The 26,898-nt window shown below is 50.8% G+C and overlaps 3 protein-coding genes and 1 long non-coding RNA gene across 5 annotated transcripts in view; 1 reads left to right on the top strand and 3 right to left on the bottom strand.

The window, feature by feature from the left end:
• TCF25 (TCF25 ribosome quality control complex subunit) overlaps nucleotides 1-21,542 on the bottom strand; it is a 31,039-nt gene extending 9,497 nt beyond the window's left edge. For both annotated transcript variants that reach the window (XM_012737229.3, XM_012737230.2), the window contains exons 1-10: nucleotides 21,221-21,542; nucleotides 10,829-10,981; nucleotides 9,143-9,217; nucleotides 8,213-8,331; nucleotides 7,133-7,198; nucleotides 5,037-5,119; nucleotides 3,635-3,765; nucleotides 2,668-2,767; nucleotides 1,724-1,817; nucleotides 37-129 (exon numbers count right to left, since the gene is read on the bottom strand). In XM_012737229.3, the coding sequence (XP_012592683.1) occupies nucleotides 37-129; nucleotides 1,724-1,817; nucleotides 2,668-2,767; nucleotides 3,635-3,765; nucleotides 5,037-5,119; nucleotides 7,133-7,198; nucleotides 8,213-8,331; nucleotides 9,143-9,217; nucleotides 10,829-10,981; nucleotides 21,221-21,412 (1,106 nt within the window). In that variant the 5' untranslated portion in view covers nucleotides 21,413-21,542. The remainder of the gene's footprint in view (nucleotides 1-36; nucleotides 130-1,723; nucleotides 1,818-2,667; nucleotides 2,768-3,634; nucleotides 3,766-5,036; nucleotides 5,120-7,132; nucleotides 7,199-8,212; nucleotides 8,332-9,142; nucleotides 9,218-10,828; nucleotides 10,982-21,220) is intronic.
• Nucleotides 14,903-20,919, bottom strand: LOC142862633 (small ribosomal subunit protein uS14-like). Its single transcript, XM_075995902.1, has one exon. It carries the CDS (start codon nucleotides 18,946-18,948, stop codon nucleotides 18,757-18,759), a length of 192 nt encoding a protein of 63 aa, XP_075852017.1. The 5' UTR covers nucleotides 18,949-20,919; the 3' UTR covers nucleotides 14,903-18,756.
• Nucleotides 21,528-23,834, top strand: LOC109729828 (uncharacterized). The gene is made up of 2 exons (XR_002222279.2): nucleotides 21,528-21,661; nucleotides 22,655-23,834. It is a non-coding gene; the product is annotated as an uncharacterized LOC109729828 (long non-coding RNA).
• Nucleotides 23,835-23,844: 10 nt separating this feature from the next.
• Nucleotides 23,845-26,898, bottom strand: part of SPIRE2 (spire type actin nucleation factor 2) — a 36,290-nt gene continuing 33,236 nt past the window's right edge. Inside the window, exons 14-15 of the mRNA XM_075995904.1 lie at nucleotides 25,836-25,951; nucleotides 23,845-25,423 (exon numbers count right to left, since the gene is read on the bottom strand). Of these exons, the coding sequence (XP_075852019.1) occupies nucleotides 25,201-25,423; nucleotides 25,836-25,951 (339 nt within the window). The 3' untranslated portion in view covers nucleotides 23,845-25,200. The remainder of the gene's footprint in view (nucleotides 25,424-25,835; nucleotides 25,952-26,898) is intronic.

Here is a 26,898-nt window from a genome sequence, read left to right as displayed (position 1 = left end):
CGAGGACAGGCGCAAAGCGCCCCGGCAGACACTCACCTCAGAATGAGCTTGCAGTACTCCAGCGCAGTGCGCGGGCAGCCTCGTTTCTCTAGGAAGCTCATCTGCTTGTAGAGGGCCAGGTAGAAGCTCCTGGGTATGAAGAAGTTGCGCGTGATCAGAGTGAAGCAGAAAGCTATGCGCAGCACGCCCCAGCCTGTCCTCCGACTCTGGGTTTTGTGGGCATCGCCTGTGTGTCCCAGTTCAGGGAGTGCAGACTCCCCACGTGGGTGTCTGAAGGTGTGTGCTCTACTTGCTGTTTACAAAGTCATATACTTACTTGTACGTTGGAAATATTTTTTTTTTCCTGAGACAGTCTTACTCTGTAGCCCAGGCTGGTGTGCCATGGCATCATCACAGCCCACAGCAGCCTCAAACTCCCAGCTCAAGCGATCCTCCTCCCTCACCCTCTCAAGTAGTTAGGACTACAGACGCACGCCACCACGCCCAGCTAATTTTTCTATGTTTTTGTAGAGACCAGGTCTCACTCTTGGTCAGGCTGGTCTTGAACTCCTGGCCTCCAGCAATCTACCTGCCTCAGCCTCCCAAAGTGCTAGGATTACAGGTGTGAGCACCACACTTGGCCCTTATTGTGTTTTTTATTTACTATTTATCATTTAAGGTAAGAGAGTTAAAATCTCCCATCATAATCATGATCTTAGTTTATCCTCAAATATCAACAGTTGTTAACAGTTCTCCTACAGGATGCAAGAAGTCCCATGACTTTAGTCGTGTGGGTGGACCGGTATCTTTATCAAGAAACAGCCCACTGTTTCTTATCAAGAAGCAGTCCCTTTCATGCCTGGAAATATTAATATTTTATAACTATTTCTAATAACTATGAGTTTAATAGGAAAAGATAACACCAGCACAAAGGAAAATGCTGGAGAGAAGTCAGACCCGGCACACAGTGAGATCTGTGCAACAGGGTCCATTAGCCTCGGCGCCCAGGGAAGACCTTGAGGACAGGGAGTGCCCCACACTGGGGACGGTCACCAGCAGCTGGAGAACGCAAAGGCACGAGGAGCCCCTGTGCACGCTGCTGCTTGTGGACCACCTGGCCTTGCGGGCCTGGAACTTGATCCCCCTTTTCCAGGAGCGGGAGGTCGGTGCCTAACAGGGCGCCAAACACAGGCTGGCGAGGAAGCCGCACAGGGCAGAGGGCCCCCCAGTGCAGGCCGAGGGGCAGGCCCGCGGGGGGCTGGTGCCACAGTGCTGGCTGCAGCGACTGAAGTGTCTGAAAGAAGCACGTGCCTCACGTGAGCACTCGACCCAGGGAACAGGATCGGGTGGAATCTGAGCTGCTAACTGAAGAGTCAGGACACACACCTGCAAAGCATCCAAAATATTCTAAACTTGCCAGGGATGCAGCCTGTCACCCGAACATGCAGGCAAATGCAGCGAGGGTCCCAGGGTGGTGACCTCTCACATGGGCAGACTCAAACCCGGGCCATTCCCACCCTTCCATCCCGAGCCCAGACCCTGCTTCTAAGCTCTGTCCCGAGCAGATGCTTGCGAGCAGTCCTGGACCCGAAAGGCCCCGGTCTACCCTCAAGGACGGTCGTATGCCACCCGCTACGCTGCAGCAGTCACTGGCGGGGCCCCTCACGCCCAAGAGGAAGGGCGATGAGCCCCACCGGCACAAGCTGCTCCCTCAGGAGTCAGTTCCACGGTGGGCCCCGCTCACCTGTTCTCAGGTCTGCGGTAATCCAGCCGGCACGTCCCACTGGTGAGACTGAACAGGGGGTGGAAGGCGCACTCCATGCTGTACAGGGCTCTCTCTGCAGCGCAGGAACACGGGGGGAGGGGGGTGGGTGTCACAGCTGTGCACAGCAACTGCGACCCCTCCTCTAGATGCTGCTAGATGACTAGGAAAGGTCTGGAAGGAACTCACATAACTAGGATCCTGGACACTAGGTGGCACAGATGTGACCTCCCAGGTACCCAATGCCTCTCTGAGTTTACTTCAGCCACAGAACCTATGAGCCTTGGAGGGAAACAATTTAAACACCAGGAGGTCTGACTGACACCGTGTCCTGGTAGCACAAGGTGTCCAGGCATGTAATGCAAACGTGCGTCCACACAAAGCCTGCACGGTTATGCTCACAGCAGCACTGTTCACAACAGCCAAAAAGTGGCAACAGCCCTGAGACGTCCATCAACTGAGATGGATACACAAAACGTGGTCTATCCACACAGTGGAGGATTATTCAGCCATGGAAAGGCATGAAAGTCTGACACAGGCTACAAGGATGAACCCTGGAGACACGGTGGTGAGAGACGCCAGCCACAGAGGACTGTGTGTTGTATAGCTGTGTTTACATGAAACATCTAGAGCAGGCAAATCCAGAGACAGGAAGTAGATTAGTGGTTCTGGGGGCAGGGGTGTCTTTTATGGGCAATGAAAATAATCTAAAACCGATTGTGGTGATAGCTGTACAACTCTGGCACGAACTAAAAACCAATGAGTGGTATACTTTGAATGGGTGAGTTTTATGGTGTATGAACTATATCTCAGTGAAGCTGCTATTCTAAAAACATCTTGGCAAGTTCACTGTATCCTGTCACCCTATAACACAGCACGGGTGCCTGCCAGCTCGTGCCACTCCCACGAGACGAGCTGAGTCTCACCTATGAGGTCGCGAGCCATCTCCTGATCCTCCTGAAAGCGGCAGGCGTCGCTGAGCTGCAGCAGGGAGTCCACGTGATAGGGGCTCGTCTGAAGCAGAACCTACCGGAAAAGCAGACAGCCCTGGAGGAAAGCTGCAAGCAGAGCCCTCTCTGGGAAAGGCCCTGGACCCCCAGGCCCTCCTTTCTTGCAAGCACTTAAAACTGGCAGGAAATTATTATGGGGTGATAGTCATAACATCCCCCAACTCACAATGCACTAGCTGTGCTGCTGGGCGGAACCACGGGTCTGCTCTGAAGTGGGAACTCAGAACCAGGCGCACCCAGCTGGGCACCATCTCACTTTCCCCACGCCCCAAGAGGAATAGACGCAAGCAAGCCTCTTCTCCCACATGGCAAGATAACCGAGCTCTCAAAAGTGCGTGCCCTGGTACCGAGCACAGTGCACTCTGGGACCAGGGCAGCTAAGGAAGGGTGGGCTCCTTCTGGTCCTACAGTGACCACAGACCCAAGAGTGGCCTGAGGACAGGGCTGGTTGGGGTCTTGGGGCAGCCTGGTCACCACACCTCGGGGTGTTCTAAGGACACAGTCCTCAGTGACACAGGGGACGGCGCGGGCTGCCTGGAAGCAGGGAGTCTGTGTGCTCCCCTCGCTGTGCCAGCACAGCCGGCACCAAGGCAGTGCTCAGGAAGGTCCTACTGCTCCGGGCAGGCGCCACGCAGCGCTGCCGCACATGGCTCCCTGAGCAGGGGACGTGAGGCATGTTCCAGGCTCTTCTCTGAGTGTGGATGGGTTTCACTTTGCTTAGAGACTGAACATGCCCCCCTCTGGTCAGTCTGCTCGCCCTGCACAGACAGGAACCCTCAGTCTGCCGGCCCTCGAGCACACCTTCCCAGACTGGGAGGGACAGGAAACCAAGCGCAGTGGCAGCAACGCTGTCCCACCCCTGCGGGTGGCAGGGACCACGCACCACAATGTTGTTGGGCTCCATGGACTCCACGGCCACCAGGAACTTGTGCTGCGCCTGCTGATACTCCTCGCTATGTTCAAACGCAAAGAAGGAAAGGCCTTTTTTTGATTCCAGTAGCCGCATGGACAGACCTGGAGGGTGAGAGTGCTCAGGCGGGTGTGCAGGGGACAGTGGCCCCAGGCACCATCACCTGTCCCCAAGGTGTTCTTGGTGAGGACTCTGCCGCTAGCCCGCCCAGAGTGCAGGCACGCTCGCAAGTCACCCAGACCCAGGCAGGGCTGCCCCTGGCCACAAGCTGAAGGGCGTTCCGAGAACACCTGGGTCTGCTTCCTACCCAGAGGAAGTCCCATCGCTCTGCTTTCACAGAACTCACATCCAGCCCAGAGTACAGGATGGAGTGTGAAACGTCCCAAGACAAGCCTCGCTGGCCGGGGGGAAACTTTGGGGACAGGGACACACACGGCCCATCCAGTCGTGGGGTCTGGCTGGGCCAAACGCTACACCCAGACCGAGTCTGGTCAGGACGAACACCAGGGCAGCTGTGAAGGGGCAGGAGTGGGAGACAGTGCAGGTGACCAGACTCCCTCCTCTCTGCTTCCTACGTCTGATTTGGGTGTATGGGGCCCAGTTTCTCCTCATAAACCTGAAAAACTCAGTTTCCCAAGACCTCTGTGAAACACGTCAGTGGTTCTTGGTCCCCTTAGCCACAGCTTCTCTGCCCTACCCGAGGCCTAAGTCCCACAGGACCACACAGCCAAGGAGCCCCTTCTTGCGCAGGTGTTTCTGCTGTTAGGTGACGGGCTTGGGGGACAAAGACATGAGGTGCGTGCCTGGGGCTCTCAGGCATGTCCCCACTGAGGGAACTGGGGGTCTTCCAGAAGCCCCACAGACACAGAACAGGAGTGGCAGGGGCTGGGGCGGCACTCATGCAGCCCCACGGTTATCACCTACACGTCCACATCACTCCCTTCTTGCGGTGGCCCCCTGGCCCCTGCAGCCCAGCCACTGCAGGGTGGAGGCTGTTGTGGAGGCCCCCAGCCGCTCCTCCATGCTGTGCAGCCAAGTACCCTGACAGGGTATTTACTCGACATCTTTCTGTACTGTTGCTATTTTTCTTTAAATTAAGTGTATGTATTAGTTTGCACCAATACATAAAATATCGTACTTTAAAAATGAACGTGCTTCCTATGGCACAGCATTCATGGGAAAAAGCTATAGTCGAGGAAACGTGCGGGTGTTGTCTGGGGGACTCTGTGCTCAGAGCGACTGGGCCTCCAGCGCAAGCACCCAGCACACACGGGTGCTGCACACACGGAGGAAAGGCGGGCCAGGGGCATGATGTCAACAGCGGGTACCAGCGTGGGCCGGCCCACAGCCCCCCACGGCCTCTGCAGACCCTCACCTGGTTTGCTGTACCGGGGCCAGGTGCTCTTGGGCGTCGTGAGCCATGTACACTTGGGGTACACGCGCTGTCTCTGCCGAGGCCTGGGGAGAACAGGACACAGGCACAGTTTAACCTCCTGTGGCTCACGGGGACCCCAGGTGGCTCAGCTGCCTACACTCTGCAGGTGCTGGGAATAACCACTGCCAGACAGGACAGAGACACGAGAACTAGCTCACCAGGCCACCGAAAAATAGAAAAAGAGAAGATTCAACCAGTTCAGCAAGAAAGCAGGAAAGGTAAAAAAAGGAAAGCAAAATGAACACCTAGAATGAAAATGACAAGAACGAGACCAAGCCTGCTGGCGCTCTGCACACACAGGAGCTGGCTGCCCACGGCGGCCCGCCTGGCTGTGGCTGAGAGCAGAGGACAAGGGCGGTCCTTGGCATTTTCCTCCTCGCCCGAGACCCCATAAACACAGTGACAGGGAAAGACGGTAATGATGAAGAGGACTGGAGGAGGGCGTCGGCACATGGGACATCAGCATGCCTGACACGTGTACGCTGGGACCGGCTCCTCAGGCCTTGGCACAGGCTGCAGGTGGAGTGTGCCAGGGCCACCTGTCTCCACTCCCAGGCAGAGGGCTCCGAGCTCTGCCATTCGGGGGCCTCTGTGGCAGGTGCCAGGCCTGGTCCTAAGCCCTGGTCAGGGGATATCTCGGGCGGGCAGGGAGACCCCCGGAGAAGGCACAGGGCTTCTGTTACAACAGTGATGGGCATGTGGACGTTTGTATGTTATTCTCTATTCTTTTTTGATGATAATCTGAACTATTTCACTAGAGACAAATAAAAAAAGAGTGAATGAGAAGGTGAGTTGTTAGGAACAGGATAAAAAATTATGTTTCTTCTCCCAAAAAGAAAGTAATAAACTGCAGGGAAAAACCCAACTGTATAAGGAAAATGTGGTCAAAATCGGAAGGAAACTAAAATGTGCCACGATTTGGGGTAACTGGTTGGGTGTAAAAAAAATTAACTGGCTGTTAAGAATCACCCCAGTCAACGGAATCTCAGACACAGCCCAGCCTGCAGTGAGCCCCAGGAGCAGATACAGCGAAGCTGGCTGGAGAAAGGGAGAGTGCTCAGGTGACAAAGAGAACATTTACGTCCTTCATTAACATTCCAAAAAAGGACATAAAAGCCAGAAACCCTTGTGTCCTGAATGACTTCACATCAAAATATAAAGTAAAATATAAAGCAAAATCTGTTAGAAATACAAGGGAAGTCTGAGCAAATAGCACATGAAAAAATCCTTCAATCTTATTCATATTCAAAGAAATAAAAGTCAAAACATGAAACCTGTTTTTTGTCCACACATTATAACAGATTTTAAAACCTGCTGTTAGGCCGGTGCGGTGGCTCATGCTTGTAATACTAGCACTCTGGGAGGTCGAGGCGAGAGGATCGCTCAAGGTCAGGAGTTTGAGACCAGCCTGAGCAAGAGTGAGACCCCGTCTCTACTAAAAACAGAAACAAATCAATTGGCCAACTAAAAATATATGGAAAAAATTAGCCGGGCATGATGGCGCATGCCTGTAGTCCCAGCTACTCGGGAGGCTAAGGCAGGAGGATCACTTGAGCCCAGGAATCTGAGGTTGCTGTGAACTAGGCTGATGATGCTGCACTCTACTTGGGGTGACAGAGTGAGACTCTGTCTCAAAAAACAAAACAAAACAGAACAAAATAAACTTATATCAGACCCTAAACTTCACGTTAGTTTTGCTTTGATTGAGAAGCAAAAATGGACCTGGCTAAGATTTTAGGGCTGAAAGCTCAAAATTTAACAGCTTTTAGAATCTTTCTAAAAATATGAGGGCAGTGTGAGGGACAGAGCCAACCACCCTGGGCATCTCCACAACCCAAGGTCACAAATAAGGTCATGCACAAACCATCTCCTTGGATGTCCTTTTCAGATCCCAAGCCTAAGGCTTCCATTTGTCCCTCACGGCTTTACGTACTCCCCCCTCCAGGGTTTTTAATGGGCTACGAGGACATTCTCCTCCCTCAAGAGTCGAAAAAGGAACAAAAGGGTTTGAGGATGAAGCTGCGTGTGGCACTTACCTTTGCTCCCCCAGGACTGCTCGAGCACCAAAATACCTTTTCAGTTCTGTGTCTGGATTCAAGTGTCTAGAGAATTGAAAATTACACAAAGAAAAGTAAATTTATGTTCTACAATGATTCTGAAAATGTTACAAAGCCACATAAGAACCCATGAGGGAGTTGAGTGATTGTGCCTTGAACTGCAACTCCAGGCTGCTTTCCTGAAAACCAGCACTCACCTGCTCAGAGGCCTGGCCACGGCTGCCCTGAGGGCACCAGAGGGGCAGCAGGTACAGAGAGGGGACTCAAGAGTCACAACTGCACACAGAGGGCACCTGGGGTATCTGTTTTCGAGGCTGAGTGAGGGCAGCACACACTCCCTGAGACTAGATCAATATGTCTTAACTGACTCTAGATGGCTTTTTTTTTTTTAAAAAAGCTGACAACGATCTCTGAATTGGGGACAAGGATTCATTAAGCATCTATGAGACCAACAGATAGACTGTTATCCAAAGATGACACAGCCCTTTCACACAATTCAAGAAAGAACTTCCTAAGATACGTAAAAGTAAAGCTAAAAGTCCTCTGAAATATGGGTAAGTTTTCCTTTTCTGATTTCTCCTTGTTCCTATTTCCTGTTTAATAACTCATATTATTTTAACATAAAGACAGTAAATTTTCTTATTCTTCCTTTTATTTATTTATTTTTTTTTGTGACAGAGTCTCGATTTGTTGCCCAGGCTAGAGTGAGTGCCGTGGCATCAGCCTAGCTCACAGCAACCTCAAACTCCTGGACTCAAGCGATCCTCCTGCCTCAGCCTCCCGAGTAGCTGGGACTACAGGCATGCGCCACCATGCCCGGCTAATTTTTTATATATATATTTTTAGTTGGCCAATTAATTTCTTTCCATTTATAGTAGAGACAGGGTCTCGCTCTTGCTCAGGCTGGTTTCGAACTCCTGAACTTGAGCAATCCACCCGCCTCAGCCTCCCAGAGAGCTAGGACTACAGGCATGAGCCACCACGCCCGGCTTGTTCTTCCTTTTAAATAGCTCTTTCCTTCCACGGGGTCTCTGTGGTACAATCAGGAGGAGCTCGCACCTGTGTTCCACATACAGGACATGCTTCCTGGAGCTCAGGGGCGCAGGGCCTGGGTGGATCAGGCCGCCGCTGTCCTCAATCCTCTCCAGGATGCGGTCGATATCTTCCAGTCCATTTTCCTGAATGCCCAAAACAACTATTCATCAGCACACTGACTTTATTCTAAAGGTTATAACAATAACAAAAGATCTGTTTTGAGAGAATTATTAAATTGTTTTTACTTCTTAAAAGACAGTATAACTCAAATACTAATGTATCACACATACATTTAGAAAAAAGAGATGTTTCAGAAGCAGCAGCTCAGAATAGGTAAAAATCAGAGAACCAGACGGACACTGGAAATAAGTGGGTCAAAAGACCACATTCCACGTCCTCAGGTACACAGAGCGGGACTTGTGACTCAGGCTGAACAGGAACAAAGCTACAGCCTCTTCTCAAGACAAACAGAATCCGACAGGATCAAGGCCAGTAATGAAAAGATACTTCCTGACGACAGAAAGCATAGGTCCCATACAGTTGAAATTTATGTGGTAAAATAAAAAAAGAAAGTATAGGTCCCGTGGGTGGTCTCTGCCCTGCCACCCTAGTCCTCAATACCAGACAAACGTCAGGGTAAGCGTCACACAGGCCTCGAGGGCCAGGAGAGACTCGCCATCAGGACAATTCCTGGTGGGTGCTGGGAAATGGGAACACGAGAGTGGGCTCTAACCCACCAAGGAACCAAGGGAACAAAACAGAAGAAAGTCTGGTAGTAACTTTTCCTTTTCTTTTTCCTTGACTGCTATTAATGATTTAGTCATACTGCTAATGGAAAGGAATCAAAATATCAAATAAAAACAAACTTTCACACCACCTTGAAAAACACAACCAGAAAAGACAGACAGGGAACCAGGCAGAGGGAGAAACCAAAGCCAGGTCTGACTCACACACCGAAGTCTCTCCTGTGCTGTTTTTCTTATTTTTCTGTTTCTTTTTCTTCTTTCGAAGTTTGCTGCTTGCATTAGACTAATAAAAGAAGCACATTTTTAATCAGTACAAAGAGAAAAAGAATCTTAAAAACCAAGAATTAAAGCAGCAAGCATGACTGCACCCTTACTGGGCTGTCCTTACACAGCCCCTGCACCTCCCAAACGTCCCTTCAACCCACATCCTTTCCTCCAAGAGGCACCTTTCCCACTGTCTCCCCAACTCTGGTCAGCGAGGCGTTTCTCTCACACCCACACCTGCCCACAGTGCTTCAGGGCTCCCCATAACCTCAGGGCAGCTCATGTGGCTCTAACATGCCACCTGCCTCTCAGGCTTTCATTTCTTGCTTTCGCAAACACTGCCTGTCATGCTCCAGCAACCCTGGAGACAGGGGCCATGAGGAACCCAGGCCCCCACAGCAAGCCAGTAACCACCCTGCAGTTCCCCATCTGCAGTTCCCGTACCTGTGGTTCCCTCTGCACCGTGGTCTCCCCACACCTGTACCTGTGATGCCCCTGCATCTCCGGTCCCCCCCACTGCACCTGCAGCCCCCAGCCCCCTGTACCTGTGGTCCCCCTGCATCTGCAGTTCCCTCACACCTGCACCTGGCCAACCCCTCCCCTGACGTGTGTGAAGGCTCTTCAGGGAAGGCTCACAGCCCCAAGCCTCGTCAGGCACTGCTCTGCACTTCAAGTCAGGACTCCACTTTCAGGTCATGTCTATATTGCCCTCTCAACCAGAGGCTCCTGGGGGACACAGACTCTTCCCCAGCACCCCGGGCTCCCAATAAACACTTGCTAAATAGTAGACAAAAGCTCTCCTTACAGGGACCTCTGGAAGACTCACTTAAGGATCCCCTGCTGTGAGGGACATGGCACGTGGGGTGGTCTGCACCTCTGCCCCCAGCACTAACGTGACCTGCATGTTCCTTCAAAGCACGTTTTCTTTTTTTTTTTTTTTTTAGACAGAGTCTTACTTTGTTGCCCAGGCTACAGTGAGTGCCGTGGCGTCAGGCTACAGTGAGTGCCGTGGCGTCAGCCTAGCTCACAGCAACCTCAATCTCCTGGCTCAAGTGATCCTCCTGCCTCAGCCTCCCGAGTACCTGGGACTACAGGCATGCACCACCATGCCCAGCTAATTTTTTGTATATATATTTTTTAGTTGGTCAATTAATTTCTTTCTATTTTTAGTAGAGACGGGGTCTTGCTCAGGCTGGTTTCGAACTCCTGACCTCGAGCAATCCGCCCGCCTCGGCCTCCCAGAGTGCTAGGATTACAGGCGTGAGCCACCACGCCCGGCCTAAAGCACATTTTCTTATAGCAGCACCCAGGCCCACAGCCACCCAAGCCCAGGTTTGGGGCATAGTGAGGAAGAACACACTGCATGCCAACACACCCCGCTGAGTGGGCGCGGCCTCTGCTGGACACCGGAGGCAGTTCTGGGACTTCACATGCAGCACCTGTGCTGCCACTGCTGGTCTTAAAGATTTCATGCAAATCTCATCAGGGTTCCCAAGCACATTTTTTGGCAATTAACACAATTAAATTCAGAAAATTACACCCTCAAGAAAATGACATAACAGAGTGCCTGTGCTGGGTGCCTTGGGGCCCTCCCATCTGCTCCCCTCCTCGTCCCCACTCAGCTCCCCACCTGCTCTGGGGGTGCCGCATCACCATCCATCTTGGTTGCTGTGTTTCCACGCAGAGTCCGGCCTTTGTTCCCTGGTGCCACGGCGTCTGTGCGTGCGCAGTCAGATCTCTCCCCGTTCACCACAGGGTCATCTTCAAGGTCCTCAATGTTTATCTGGAAACATGTTGGAGAGGAACAAGGACATTACTTGTGCAGTGGACACATTCCAGGTCAGGGTGGGAGGGTGGTGGGAAGGAATGAAAGGCCCCCGAGTGTCTGCTGCACACAGAGCAACAGAGTTCTGGCTCAGGGCTGTTTCAGTGAGAGAGGGCTAGAGAAAGCTGAGGCCACAGGGCCATCTGTATCTCTGTCTTCAGAGATGACCTAATGAAGAATCTCCAATGGACAATTTATGCCCATTTATGGAGTGTGTAAGTCCATATTTAACACTCCACCTCAAAGCCAAAATTTAATATACATACATTCGGCCAATACGTTAAAGTTCTTTCTTCCTACTGTTTACTCAAGCCTCAGCTCCTGACGGGAACAGACACGAAGAGAAGGCACCCAAGGACCCACCTACCCACAAACTTCTTTAATAGCCAAGACAATTCTAAGCTGAGTGCAGTAGCTCAGGCTGCGATCTCAGTAACTTTGGTGGCTGAGGCGGGAGGACCACTTGAGGCCAAGAGTTTGAGTAGCCTGGGCAACATAATGAGACCCCATCTCTAAAAATATTTAATTAAATTAAAAAATAATTCACACAATGGAACCTTGTATAATAATCCACACAATGGAATCTTAAATGAATGAAACACAGCTGCATATAATATGAACGAATCTCAGGGCACAATTTTGAATGAAAAACAGTCACAGAAGACAAACACACTAAACACTCTCTGGAGAGAAAAGCAAAGGTGGGTCCAAGTCACGGGAAAAATTCTGGCCCTTCAGCTCATCAAAGAACAAATAAACAAAAGAGACCAATAACAATTCTTTTTTTTTTGAGACTGAGTCTCCCTTTGTTGCCCAGGCTAGAGTGAGTGCTGTGGCATCAGCCTAGCTCACAGCACCCTCAAACTCCTGGGCTCAAGCAATCCTGCTGCCTCAGCCTCCCGAGTAGCTGGGACTACAGGAATGCACCACCACGCCCGGGGAATTTTTTCTATATATATTAGTTGGCAAATTAACTTATTTTTATTGGCCGGACGCAGTGGCTCACGCCTGTAATCCTAGCACTCTGGGAGGCCGAGGCGGGCGGATTGCTCAAGGTCAGGAGTTCGAAACCAGCCTGAGTGAGACCCCATCTCTACTATAAAAAAAAAAAATAGAAAGAAATTAATTGGCCAACTAATATATATAGAAAAAATTAGCTGGGCATGGTGGCACATGCCTGTAGTCCCAGCTACTCGGGAGGCTGAGGCAGCAGGATTGCTTAAGCCCAGGAGTTTGAGGTTGCTGTGAGCTAGACAGACGCCACGGCACTCACTTTAGCCTGGGCAACAAAGCGAGACTCTGTCTCAAAAAAATAAATAAATAAAATAAATAAATAAATAATAAAATTTCTTTCTATTTATAGTAGAGGCAGGGTCTCGCTCTTGCTCAGGCTGGTTTCGAACTCCTGACCTCAAGCAATCCACCCACCTCGGCCTCCCAGAGTGTTAGGATTACAGGCGTGAACCACCGTGCCCGGCCTATGAACCAGGAGATTTGACTGATCCACTCTGATATACAGAGGTCCAAAACTAAGCAAGACTATATGTTCAATCTAGAACTTCTGAAAAGTACAAAGCTCAAAAAATAAAAATAAAAGCAACTCTACCCCCCATAATCCTGAGATAATTTTAAATATAAAACTGGGATCATGCTGTACATGGCGATTTTCCATTGATGAGCACATAAGGCAGGAGTCACCTGCCCCTGTTCCCAGGGGCCCACTGCCTCAGGTGGAAAAGTATCAAAGAAAAGAAAGCACAAAAAAAAGTTTTTGTATTCTTTGGTTTTGCTTTCTTCACCAATGAAGATTTCCACATGATGAGGGTACAATTAAGGAGTATAGGCCAGGCGCAGTGGGGCACACCTGTAATCCTAGCTCTCTGGGAAGCCGAGGTGGGCGGATTGCTCAAGGTCAGGAGTTCGAAACCAGCCTGAGCAAGAGCGAGACCCTGTCTCTACTATAAATAGAAAGAAATTAATTGGCCAACTAATATATATAGAAAAAATTAGCCAGGCATGGTGGCGCATGCCTGTAGTCCCAGCCACTCAGGAGGCTGAGGCAGGAGGATTGCTTGAGCCCAGGAGTTTGAGGTTGCTGTGAACAAGGTTGACGCCACGGCACTCACTGTAGCCTGGACAACAAAGTGAGACTCTGTCTCAAAAAAAAAAAAAAAAAAAAAGGAGTATATTATGCCGATCTGTCTGGAAAATCCATGTGACAGTATAGACTGGATTTTGTAAATAGAACACCGAATTTGGAAACACTGGGCTTCTGCATCAAAGTGAGCTTGGCCCCAACATCACCAACAACATGACGGTGATTCCTATTGAGACTGTCTCCTGCTGCCTGGCAGTCCCTGGTGAAGCCAGGGGCCCAGGTGTGGTCTGGCTGGTGTCGATCTTCCAGCAGAGGAAGAAAACAGAAACAAAGCCGACAGGGACATTTCGTCCTCACCTGTGAAAGGTCATGGAGGAACTGTACCTACGCTTTTCTTCACAATCAACTAATGTTGATCACCAATGTTTCTCAGTGAAGCTGGGTGCCGGTTTAATTTTTTTGTTTTTAGAGACACAGGGTCTCACTATGTTGAGGAGGTTGGCCTCAAACTCCTGACCTCAAGGAATCCTCCTGCCTCAGCCTCCCGAGTATTTGTGACTATAGGCAGGTGCTACCACGCCCAGCTAGTTTTTTATTTTTAGTAGAGACGGAGTCTCACTCTTCTTGCTTAAGGCTGGTCTCAAACTCTTAACCTCAAGTCATTCTCCTGCTTTGGCCTCCCAGAGTGCTAGAATTACAGGCGGCGAGCAGCCTTTCTAAAGCCTCTACTGAGCACCCAGGCTTTCGACAAGAGCTATCCCTTCTGGCTAGTTGGAATCGAACGTCTCCCCCTCTCCCCAGGAGCTCTGGTAGCAGCTCATCTCATGGCTCTCGGAGCAGTCCTTTCCCCATCAGTGTTCTCTGCCCAGCACAGCTCAGCATGGGCCAAAGACTTGCAGCAGGTTTCTGGAACTCCAGCACTGCAGCACCCTGCCCCCGAATCTGCTCTGTCTCCTCAGCCCAGGGATATCACCACGCTCTCTCGGGGTCCCTCCCCGTGCTGCCATCTGAAAAGTGCATCAAAGCGGAAAGCAAGATTGATGGCTCACTGTGGTATTTCTCTTCTCTCAGGCACTACAGACCTGCAACACTTGCTGTGTCACGTCTGAAAACAGTTATGTCATACAAGTTGCCCAGTTTTATAGTTGCTCATGGCAAAGGGCTATTGTGGTACCAGTTATTCTGCCATAACTAGAAGAGGAAATCTTACTATTGTCTTTACTTACTCACTGCTTGATTTATTTAGATTGTTTCTGACTCTACAAGATTAAGACTTCATTTAAAGCCCCACAGTCACCAATAAGGATGCTGCTAAAAAAAAAAAAATGAAAAAACTTATTTTTCCTCACTGGAAGAAGAGAGCCACTAGAACTCTGCATCACTGCATTGCTGGAGGAAGTGCTGCTGCAGATGGCAGGCAAGGATGACAAAGCCTCATCTGCTCGTCTGTAGGCAGAACTGAGCTGACATCTGGAAACACTGCAGACATTTCTTTTCACTGTTCAAGTAATCCCACCTCATGACTACAATATGGATGCATAATTCTTTCCTTGCTCACAGCAGCATTAACAATGACAACCTTGCTAAAGGTGAGTCCACAGACTTGAAGAAAAAGCAATGGTGTGACATGATTTTTTTTTTTTTTTGAGACAGTCTCACTCTGTTGCCCGGGCTAGAGTGACGTGGCATCAGCCTAGCTCACAGCAACCTCCAACTCCTGGGCTCAAGCCATCTTCCTGCCTCAGCCTCCCGAGTAGCTGGGACTACAGGCATGTGCCACCATGCCCGGCTAATTTTTATATATATATACATATATGTATATATGTATATATATATTATTTTAGTTGTCCAGCTAATTTCTTTCTATTTTTTTTAGTAAAGACAGGGTCTCGCTCTTGCTCAGGCTGGTCTCAGCTCCTGAGATCAAACAATCCTCCCGCCTCCACCTCCCACAGTACTAGGATTACAAGCGTGACCCACCATGCCCAGCCGGTGTGACATGATTTTAACCCAAAGAATCTTAGAAAATCATGATACTTTAAGACCAAACTTACCTTTCACTAATAAAAAAGCTATAGGAGTCTAATACCATCTGTTATTAAATGCTTTTGTTCAACAGCCTTGTATAGCACCAAAAAAAAAAAAATGCTTTTGTGAATGTGAATCAGGGTTTTTTGCTCTAGTTGCCATCAAAACAAAGGATCAGGCCGGGAGCGGTGGCTCAGGCCTGTAATCCTAGCTCTCTGGGAGGCCGAGACGGGCGGTGTTGCTCAAGGTCAGGAGTTCGAAACCAGCCTGAGCAAGAGCGAGACCTCGTCTCTACTATAAATAGAAAGAAATTAATTGGCCAACTAATATATATAGAAAAAATTAGCCGGGCATGGTGGCGCATGCCTGTAGTCCCAGCTACTCGGGAGGCTGAGGCAGGAGGATCACTTGAGCCCAGGAGTTTGAGGTTGCTGTGAGCTAGGCTGACGCCACGGCACTCACTCTAGCCTGGGCAACAAGTGAGACTCTGTCTCAAAAAAAAAAAAAAAAAAAAAGGATCAACATCAACTGGCTATCAAAGATAAAGAGATGGGCCTATGTACACTGTGGCTTGCACATGTAATCCCAGCACTCTGGGAGGCCGAGGTGGGAGGATTTCTTGAGCTCAGTTCAGGACTAGCCTGAGCAAGTACAAGACCTTGTCTCTACTAAAAAACCAGAAAAATTAGTTGGGCACGGTGGCACATGCCTGTAGTCCCATCTACTTGGGAGGCCGAGGCAGGAGGATTCCTTGAGCCCAGGAGTTTGAGGTTGCTGTGAGCTATGATGACACCACTGTACTCTAGCCTGGGTGACAAAGTAAGACTCTGTCTCAAAAAAAAAAAAAAAAAGAAAAGAAAAGAAAAGAAAAAGATAAAAATGACACAGTGTTGGTAAGTCAAATACCACTGCACAGTTCCAAGTCCTTATTCCAGGCAAACAATAGCCTGATCACTGAAATTTGTTTCAGAAGTAGTTTGGAGGGTTTTTTTTATTTGTTTATTCATACAATTTAAGTTTATTTCAATTATTGTTGGGAATAGCAATTATATTAATACTATACACACATAATGCACATATAATTCCTTGTAAAAAATCATCTTCCTCATTTAGAGGAAAATTTTTTCAATATAAGCTGTGATGATTTTTAAGTATGTTTACATGGTTTTTATTAGGTTGTCAAAGTGGTCTTTACCCTAAAACATACTAAGAAGTTCTATTTTCAATATCTTTTTTGGGGGGCAGGAGGAGATGTCATTCCTGACAGGACTGGTTTAGTTCACCTGGGGCTTTGAACCACACTAACAAAGGGATTTAGTGTGGTGGGGGATTTAGGGTGGGGACCTTGAGCCAAGCCAGAGAGTAACAACATGATTTAGGGTGGGGGCTTTTGGCCACACCAACAACTGATTTAAGGTGGGGGTGTCCTTAGTCATCAGCTCAACCTACTGAGAGGTTGGAGGCTGAGACCAGCCACTGGGCAATCAATAACGCCTAAGTATTGGAGCCCCAATAAAAACTCCAAACATCACAGCTCGGGGGATCTTTCCTGGTTGGCAACAGTAATGCCTCTTATCACACACTGATGCCAGTGGGAGTAATGTGTCCATAGGGAGGGGACAATGGAAGCATCACATCTAGTCCTTTTCTGGACTCTGCCCTACGCGCTTCTTCCCTTGGTTGATTTTAATCTGCAACTTTTCCCTGTGATAAACCATAACTGTGAGTGTAAGAGCTTCATTGAGTTCTGTGACTCCTCCCAGCACATCACTGAATTTGAGGGTGGTCTTGGGGATTCCTGAAGCTGGACTTGATGTCAGAAATAAAGTAAAATAAGTGAGTGTACAGACTGTTTCTTCAAACTTTGCAGCAGCAGGAAAAAGAAACATGCTTATATAGGTTTATGTGAGGTTAATGACCGAATTCTTAATCTTAACTGAATTAACCTTAATTGAATTAATCTTAATTGAATCTTAACTGAATTCTTAATTTTTTTTTATTTTGATACGGAGTCTCATTGTCACCTGGGCTAGAGTGTCATGGCATCAGCCTAGCTTACAGCAACCTCAAATTCCTGGTTTCAGGTGATTTTCCTGCCTCAGCCTCCAGAGTAGCTGGGACTACAGACACATACCATCTCACCCGGCTAATTTTTCTACCTTTTGTAGAGACAGAGTCTTGCTCTTGCTCAGGCTGGTCTCAAACTCCTGACCTCAAGCAATCCTTCTGCCTCAGCCTCCCAGAGTGCTAGGATTACAGGCACAAGGCACCATGCCTGACTTGAATTGTTAATCTTAAATATTCTTCTAATGTATTAAAATCACTGTGATGTGCAGCAATTAAAGAGTTATCTTTTTTTTTTTTTTTTTTTTTTTTGGAGAGAGGGTCTTGCTCTGTTGCCCAAGCTGGAGTACAGTAGCCAAATCATAGCTCACTGTAACCTCGATGAGTTAATACTCGTTAGTTAATAAGCTACTTTTACGTGGAATAACTCCTGGGAGAAAATACTCACAATATATATATTTGACACAAGACATGTATTCAAAATGCATACAGAACCCTTATAAAGTAAGTTGAGCATGGTGGCACACACCTGTAGTCTCAGCTACTTGGGAGGCTGAGGAGGGAAGACTGCTTGAGCCCAGTTTGAGGCTAGCTCAGGTATCATAGTAAGACCCTTGTCTGTTAAAAAAAAAAGAAAAAAGAAAAGACAAACTATCCCATAGAAAATGGGCAAAAAAATGTGAACAGAGACTTCACAGAAGACAAACAAATGGCTAATAAGTACATGAAAAGATGTTCAACTTCTTCAGGGAAATGCAGATTAAAACTGTTTGCCGATACACATCTAAAGATTGACTGACTGTAAAAAACTGACATCCCAACTAATGGCAAGGACCCAGAGCAACTGGAACGCTCATACACTGCTGATGGGGGCCTAAAATGCTACAACCACCTGGAACTGTTTGGCAATCCTTATCAAGTTAAAATATACCTACACTATGATCTAGCAGTTCTACTCCTAGGTATTCAACCAAGCAAAATGAAAACATATGTCCACAAAAGACTTGTAGACAAATGGTCACACAGCTTTATTCATAATAGCCCCAAACTGGAAAACAACCCAGATATCCATCTAAAAGAGAATGGACAAAAAAACTATGGTATATCCATACGATATACTACTACTCAGCAATGAAAAGGAACAAGCCATGAACACCTATACCATGAGTAAGTATCAAAAGCATATGCTAGCAAGAAGCCAGACACGAAGGAGCACATTCTGTGTGATTCCATGTATATGAAATTCTAGAACAGGCACAACTAATATACAGGGATAAAAAGCAGACCAGTGGCTCAGTGGCTGCCTAGGACTGAGACGCAGGGTAGAAATAGGGATGGAAAAACAACTCGGGGGGTAGGTACGTTGCTGTATACACTTGGCCAAATTCAAACGATATACTTGAAAAGTGTGTGTTTCATTATATATAAATTATATTTCAATAAAGTTGATTCTTTTTTTTTTTGAAGTTTCTTTTGAATTTTATTTTATATACAAAGAGCCAGCATGGTCTCTTTCATTTTGTGGGTGCCGTGGAAAATCCATTCAAAGAAGATCCAACTTAATGAAATGGATGTCCTTCACATACTGATGGAAACACTGGCGGCACATATTGAGGCCGTATTTCTGGATCAGACTGTGCAATTTCTGGATCAGACAGTTTGAGCAGATGCGACAAGAGCGAGAACTCTGGCCGAATTTTCTCAGGTGGCTCCAATAGAGCTGCTGGTGATCCATCTTGCTCTCAGGAGGGCAATGAGGCAAAAGGAAAGTTGATTCTTAAAAACTCACTCTGGGCCGGGCGCTGTGGCTCACGCCTGTAATCCTAGCTCTTGGGAGGCCGAGGCGGGCGGATTGCTCAAGGTCAGGAGTTCAAAACCAGCCTGAGCAAGAGCGAGACCCCGTCTCTACTATAAATAGAAAGAAATTAATTGGCCAAGTGATATATATATAAAAAAAATTAGCCGGGCATGGTGGCGCATGCCTGTAGTCCCAGCTACTCGGGAGGCTGAGGCAGGAGGATCGCTTGAGCCCAGGAGTTTGAGGTTGCTGTGAGCTAGGCTGACGCCACGGCACTCACTCTAGCCTGGACAACAAAGTGAGACTCTGTCTCAAAAAAAAAACAAAAAAAAAACTCACTCTGACTGAAATGGGAAACATGATTTCTAATCTAAAGCCAAAGAAACTCCCCCAAGGTCCAGCAACAAGGATAGTCTCAGCTATGAAGCAAATCAAGGAGACTGCAGCAACCAGTCTGTGCTCCCTCGGACCCTGAACCACTTCGGGTGCTTGTTCCTAGTGAAGTTCTTTTGTTCCCTTCACTTATTTTCAACATTATATAATATCAACATTTGTTGAGTGCTATGTGCCTAGTATGTGCTAAACGCTACATACGTTAGTAGCGCCATGACAACCCCACAAGTAAGTAACAACCTCCTCAAGAAATACGGAAACCAAAGCTTATCTTGCAGATCTTATCCAAGTTCTCACAACTATGAAGAGGGAGAGCTAGGATTCAAACCTAGGTCTTTCTGACTCTACAGTCCATACACACACACACACACTCTGACCACAGGTAGTACCCAGTGGTCTCTCTGAAGGCAGCGCTAACACATGAAGTCACCAGGTACGGACCTGTGGGTGGCTGCTCTGGGTGGTGGGGCCACATCAGTGAATACTAAAGTGCCTGTTTTTGTGAAGCTTACATTCCAAGCAGTAGGAGACAAGCAATGCAAAGTAAAAAGAATAAGTAGTTTATACAGTATGTTTGGTGCTAACTGTCAGGAAAAAAGACCACAATAAAGAAGATGGAGTATGGAGGTGACTTTGATCTACATCAGGTAGACAGGGAAGGCAAGGCTGTGAGGTGGCACTTGAACAAAGGGGACCTAGGCAAGAGGGGGCACAGGCCGGTCAGTGCAGCTGGAGCAGAGCGAGCAAGGTCAGGAAGGACGAGACAGTAGGGATAACAGGCAGACTGGGCGGGCCAGGGAAAGGAGGCTGTGGTCAGCATGTGTTTGGAACAGACCATATGGGAACAAGAGCAGAGGTGGAGAGTGAGGGACAGTCACAGTCCCCATGTACCTGGATCGCCACTGCAGGGGTTCCCAACGGTCCGCTCTGCATGTGGGGTGGGCGACAGACCAGGACGCCTTCCAGGCGGCCGGCCCTGGCCACAGGAACGGTGGAGAAGCTCTCAACAGAGACAGTAAGGTTAGCCAACATCGGGACACGTGGAGTTTGAGATGTCTGGGAGACATCAGAGGGGAGAGAGATGAGGAGGTCTGAGTGGGTGAGATGAACATCCTATCAGAAATCAGGAGGGCACAAGCAGGCAGCAGGGCCCGAGCAGGAATCCCTTTGGGCTGATTCATCATGCTGTGCTGAGATACAAGGTGAGCAGAACAGACATGTTACCTGCCCGCACGGGCAGGTCAGAGAAGCCAGAATCAGATAATTCACACACATGAAACGTTACAGACTACGGACAGTGACAAGGTGAAAACATCACAGGACCCTAAATGGCATTTACTGCGTTATTCTCCTGTGCAGACACCTGCTGCGGGGGATGTCGTGAGGAGCAAGATGCTGTCCTAGGTTAAGCAGGGATGTTGTGAGGATTAAACCAGAGTGGGTGCTGAGGTCCTGCAAGTGCTTGTCTTACAAGATGCTCAAGCCTAGAACCAAAGGAAGACCCCTCCAGATCCAGAGACGTAGAGCCCCGCCCCAAATTAGCCCCGCCCACCGCTGGGCCCTGCCCTCCCCACCATCCAAGCCTCACCTAGCCACGCCCATCTCCATCGACCCGCCCCCCCTGACGCATAGCCCCGCCCCTCCCACTGCAGCCCAGACCCACGTCGCCCCGCCCCACCCTGACAGCCGGCCCCGCCCACTCCGCCAGAGTCCATACTCGACTTGACGCTCGCCCCGCCCTCCCATGACGTCACGGCCCACCCCGCGCAGACCCGCCTTGCACCCCGCCCCCCACCTGCGGCCCCCGGTTCCTCACCAGCTCGAACCGGTTGTTGACGTGGACGCCCTCCTTTTCTGCGCACCCGGGGCGTCGGCCACCAGGCCCCCGTTTTGGCCCTTCTTCTTCCACGTCATCATCATCACGGAGGTCAAACTGCAGGGCGCCGGGCCCAAGGGGCTCCTGGCCGCGCTGTTCCCCCCTCAGCCTCCGGAGGGCCCGGCGCGACATAGAACCCAACGGCCGCTGACGTCTGGAAAGACGGAGAAGGAAGACCAGAAAAGAGAGCGGCTGGCGCGCCTGCGCACTTACGGCGCGCTGGCGCGAGGCTGGCGTGTCGCGCCTGCGCGCTGTGGCTCTCCGGAACTTCCTCTAGTCAGCCGCGGCGTCAAAGAAGGTTTGGGCGGGTCCGGATGAGCTCTCGCGAGAATTGGGCGGGTCCCGCCAGCACCAGTGTGTGGCGCTTCTCCGGGTGTTCAGGTGAAGCGGGATAGAAGGTGGGCGGAGGCGGGGGCTTAGAGCCACCTGCAGCCGCGACGAGACCCTGGTGGGGCGGGGCGCGTGTGGGAGGGACGCACGGTGGACGAGCTGCGGCGGGGTCGGAGCACCCCTGCGGCGCCCGCGTGCGGGGCCTTGTTCGGTTCCGCCTCTGCGGCAGGCGGGCTGTCCGACGCCAGCACGTCCGAACCGGCGAGCTCCAGGGTGGGATTCCCGGACACCCTCCTCCCCCAAGGCCCACCCCAAGCGGACCTTAGGGCCGGGTCCTGGGAGTTAGTCTTCGTGGTAGTCTAGGTACGGGAATCAGTGGCCTAAGGTCAAAGCCCTCCACCCTTGCTGGCCATCCACGTCCTGGGGCGGTTTTTTTTTTTTTTTTTTTTTTTTTTTTTTTTTTTGAGACAGAGTCTCACTTTGTTGCCCAGGCTAGAGTGAGTGCCGTGGCGTCAGCCTAGCTCACAGCAACCTCAATCTCCTGGGCTCAAGCGATCCTTCTGCCTCAGCCTCCCGAGTAGCTGGGACTACAGGCATGCACCACCACGCCTGGCTAATTTTTTTGTATATATATTAGTTGGCCAATTAATTTGTTTCTATTTATAGTAGAGACGGGGTCTCGCTCTTGCTCAGGTTGGTTTCAAACTCCTGAACTCAAAGGATCCGCCCGCCTCGGCCTCCCAGAGTGCTAGGATTACAGGCGTGAGCCACCGCGCCCGGCCCCTGGGGCAGTTTTTACAGTCAAGGCACAAGGCCCATCCCCCGAGATTCTGAGGTGGGGTCCAGCAAAAATGTTTTTTAAAAGCTCTTCAGCCAGGATTGAGAACCGGCAGGAGTCCAAGTGCAAGATCAAGATGAATTGGTGTTGGGTAAGGTGCCCTCCTCACATGACAGCAGAGAGGAGAGGGCAGCCTTTAGTGGGGGGGGAGATCCTCACGTTGGGGGCCTGTACTAGATTCTTAACCTCATCCTGCCCTTTCATAGGGGAAGAAACTGATCCAGAGAGAACCTGCTTTGCCTTTGGGTCTGTGCGTCCAGAGTCCAAGGGGGAATACTGCTACAAGGACAGAGAAGGTGGGTCGTGGCCTCTGGGATCACGCCCCCCCCTTCATCTCTGCTGGGGGCCTGTGCTGGTACCTGAGCTTCCACACCCATCCCGCCTCCCCCAGGAGTGGGAGTCTGTTACTTGACTCTAGGCATGGCCGGTCTGTCAGCTGTCCTGTACCAGTTGCTAGAGTCTGGGGACACTTCACATGGCAGCTGCCTCGAGCCCTCCACCTGCCCCAGCCTCTCCCACACAGTTCCCTGGGTCCCTCCCCCAATCCAGCAACTAAGGAGTATCCTCAGGACACCACCCTTGTGTCCGACTGTTCAGGTCCAGCCTAGTGGTTTTGTGTCACTCTTGGTCAAGTGGTCCGACCCATTTATGCCGACCTGTTGCCTAGTCTGCAGATGGAAACTCGAGGGGGTCTCAGCTTGGAACTGCCTCTGCGAGACAGAGGTCGTGTACACTGTGAGGGACACAACAGACCCATCCTGAATATCTTCCCTAAACAGGCAACTCGGAACAGGAGTTTCTCCCCACACTGCTGAAGGCCTGGTCCTCAGCAAGGAACATTTAGAGTAAGCGACCTCCACTCATCAAGATCTAAAGTAGCTGAGGCAGGGCTTGGTTTAGTGCGCTGAGTGCACAGCTTCCTGTACCTGGCGTTGGGGAGTGAGGTGGGTCCAGCAGCTCTGAGAGCAGCACCAAGGAGGCAGAAATGCCCGCAGCTCTCCCTCTTGACTTTGCTGCAGCCAGACTCAGGAAGCAGTTCTGCCCAGGGTTGGGCAGTCCCAGAGGCACTGTCCCTCTGAGCTCAGCCCACCTGTTCCCAGGTGTGCTTATCCTATGTTTTCATGTGGGCTTTCATTTCCAAGTGTTCCATATGGTTAGAACCCAGTCTCCTCATGACTGGGAGCACCAGCATCAAGTATAGAATCAGAGTAATAATAATAGTATTTACCTCCCAGGAGCGTCTGCCCATGAGAGTGCTGCACAAACATTCGCTTTCTCATTGCTGGCTGTGTGACCAGAGGCAATACCTGACCCTCTCCGTGCCGGTTTTATTTTTAAACAGAAATAAAAATACACAGACCAGGAGTCTGTAAAGTGCTCAGACAAGTGCTGGGAGGTGGCTGTTTTTATTGGCTGCTCTAATTTTGTGTATGTGGAATTTCCTGGCCCCTGGCTGATACTTCTCTCCCGTAGGCCCATTTGTTACAAGTCCTGTCCCTGCAGGGCCTCCTGCGGGCTCCGTGGCAGGCGTTGGAGCCTGGACTCAAAAGGCCTCCACTGAGGTCCCAGGTGTCCCTGGGTGAGCTGTGTGTCTTTGGTCAAAGTCTTTCGCCTTGTTGAGCATCAGCTTCCTCATCTTAAGGCAGGATGACGACAGAACCCACCTCCTGGGGCATGTGAGCAGGCAGAGTGGTGAGCGCAGGCCTACCTGAGCTGCTGAGGTTGCACCTCTCACCCCTGTGAACCCAGGTGAATCATCTCCCTGGAGAACAGAGTAGGGATCTGGGAACGAGACCAAAGCATCCCCGAGGCCGGCAAGCGTGGCCTAAGCTGTGTCACATGCAGCCCAAGATGGCCAGGCCCATGGAGTTGGTAGGGAGCCAGTGGGGGGAGGGGCTGGGAGTGAGCTTGGGCACCCTAAGACTGTACTGAGCTGAGGAGGCCGTTCCTGGACCTCAGGGGCAGGTGGCCCCCAGAGCCCGCCTTCAGCCTTGGGCCAACATGCCCACTGCGATAGCTGGGTGAGTCCTCGGTGCACACCCAGACAGAAGACTGTCATGACCTTTGTTAGGCCAAAAGCGGCCACGTGTGCGGATTCAAGGAGCTGCTCCTCCCTGTGCGGCACCACCTGGCATCTCCGGGATGCGTGGGCCAGCACCTCACGGGAAGGCCAGCACCAGCTGTGGCAGGGCCCAGAGCTGCAGGGTGTGGGCCCCAAGCCTTCCAGACGGAAGCAGAGGATGCTTCCGGAGAATCCTGCCCACTCAGGGTCTTTCCAGGTGCCCCTGCTGCCTGGTTACCCCCAAGGGAGGGCAGGGGTATCAGGGAGCCTGGTCCACCTGGGAGCAAGGTGCCATCGCCACCGAGGCATCAACCCAGGGAGGGGAAGCTGCCGTGCTTTCATTCCTGTGATGGAGAGGAGAGCTGGAACACGGGAGGGGAGTCCATGCCAGGAGTCCCTGAATCCAGAACCTTCTGTACTCCCCACTCTGTGGGAAAAACCATTCCCATTCGTTCCCTCCCCTGTGCCCCTCAGGAGTCCTGAGAGGAAACAGCCTGCCCCAGGAGGGCCCTGCAGCGAGCCTGATCCGGATGAACTCTGGGCCCAGAAACAATGTATATAAATATATAGGCTGTGTGCGTTATATAAATGTATCTATATATGTATATATATACATGCACAGCTCGGGAGGGCTGTGGCTGCTCAGCGTCTCAGCCTGGCTCCTCCCTGGGGCCTGGCCACCCTGGGCCTTCACTTGAAGTCAAGAGTCCTGGTGCTAGGGATGTAGAGGGACTGGGTCTGGCGGGCGCGTCGCGGCGTGGTGTTGAGGACGTCCACGCTCTTGCGGCTGGAGCACACCACGTCGGCCACGAAGCTGGTGCAGTCTCGGCAGACGTCCCTCAGGACACAGCCGTGGGTGTAGATGTGGGGGAACTCCTCCTCCACACTCCGCCACTGCGGCCCCTGCAGGGATCTGGGGGGAGGGGAGGACCATCAGGGAGAAGAACTCCCCAGGGTGCAAGATTCCCCCCTCGCACCCCCAGCCCTCTGGAACCCCAAATCCACCTAGTCCTCCACCCCACACCTCCCTGTCCGTCACCCTGCCCCTGCCACAGGCATCCTCGCGGGTTTCTGTAGCGAGCATGGCTGGCAGCGTGCATCCCAGCAGAGTCTTCCTCCACCACCACACCCCAATTGCACCTCACCCTGCTTAGCCTCCCAGAGCCCTCCACGGTGACCTCGTCTCAAACAGGTGCCTCGATTCCCTTTTTCTTGGGGGTGTCCCAGCAAACAAAGGACAAAGCCAGCCCCCCTGCCCTCCAGCTCCCGAGTTACGGCTAGCGCCTGACCACCCAGCAACACCCGCGACACGGCAGAGCACGCACTGGAACACGTCTCTTCTCTGCGCCGGCGTGGTCTTGGCGGTCGATGTCGTCCGGGGACTCTCAAAGCCCAGCGTGTAGACAGGGATGTGTGCAAACTTCTTAGATGGCATTTTCATCTGCAGCACAGAGCAAGGTGTGGTCCAGGCCACCCCCACGGGGACAGGGCAGGACACACCTAGTGCTGGGAAAACCCCCTTCCTTGCCCTGGGGGACACAGTGCAGCCAGAGCTGTCCTGTGCTCTCTGACATGTCCTCTGTGCCTTTTGTCTGAAGACTCAGTGCGTGTCTTCTTGCCTGTTACACGCACCCACCTCAATGATCATCTAGACCGGGGCTTTTTTTTTTTTTTTTGAGACAGAGTCTCACTTTGTTGCCCAGGCTAGAGTGAGTGCCATGGCGTCAGCCTAGCTCACAGCATCCTCAGACTCCTGGGCTCAAGCGATCTTTCTGCCTCAACCTCCCCAGTAGCTGGGACTACAGGCATGCACCACCACGCCCGGCTAATTTTTTCTATATATATTAGTTGGCCAATTAATTTCTTTCTATTTATAGTAAAGACGGGGTCTCACTCTTGCTAGAGCTGGTCTTGAACTCCTGACCTTGAGCATTCCACCTGCCTCGGCCTCCCAGAGTGCTAGAATTACAGGCGTGAGCCACCTCGCCCGCCACACCCAGCCTAGACAGGGACTTCTTAGGGGGCAGGAACTGTGTGCTTTTTTTATGCCATAGGATCTAGCAGCATGCCCTGCACTTGATCAGTATTTAACATTGAGCTAGGCATGCTGGCTCATGCCTGTAATGCCAGTACTTTAGGAGCCTGAGGGGGCAGGATTGCTTGAGGCCAGGAGATGTAGACCAGCCTGAGTAACATGATGAGACTCCATCTCTACAAAAAATTAAAATTAGCTGGGTGTGGTGGCACATGCCTGTAGTCCTAGCTACTTGGGAGGCTGAGGCAGGAGGATTGCTTAAGTCCAGGAGTTTGAGGTTGCCGTGAGCTGCAATGACTCCATGGCATTCTAGCCCAGGCAAGGCAATTTTTTTTTTTCAAAAAAAAAAAAAA

Source organism: Microcebus murinus, chromosome 20 (genome assembly GCF_040939455.1).
Source record: "Microcebus murinus isolate Inina chromosome 20, M.murinus_Inina_mat1.0, whole genome shotgun sequence".
Classification (NCBI taxonomy): domain Eukaryota; kingdom Metazoa; phylum Chordata; class Mammalia; order Primates; family Cheirogaleidae; genus Microcebus; species Microcebus murinus.
The sequence above is the reverse complement of the archived record's forward strand: the minus strand, read 5'-3'. Positions and strand labels throughout refer to the sequence as shown.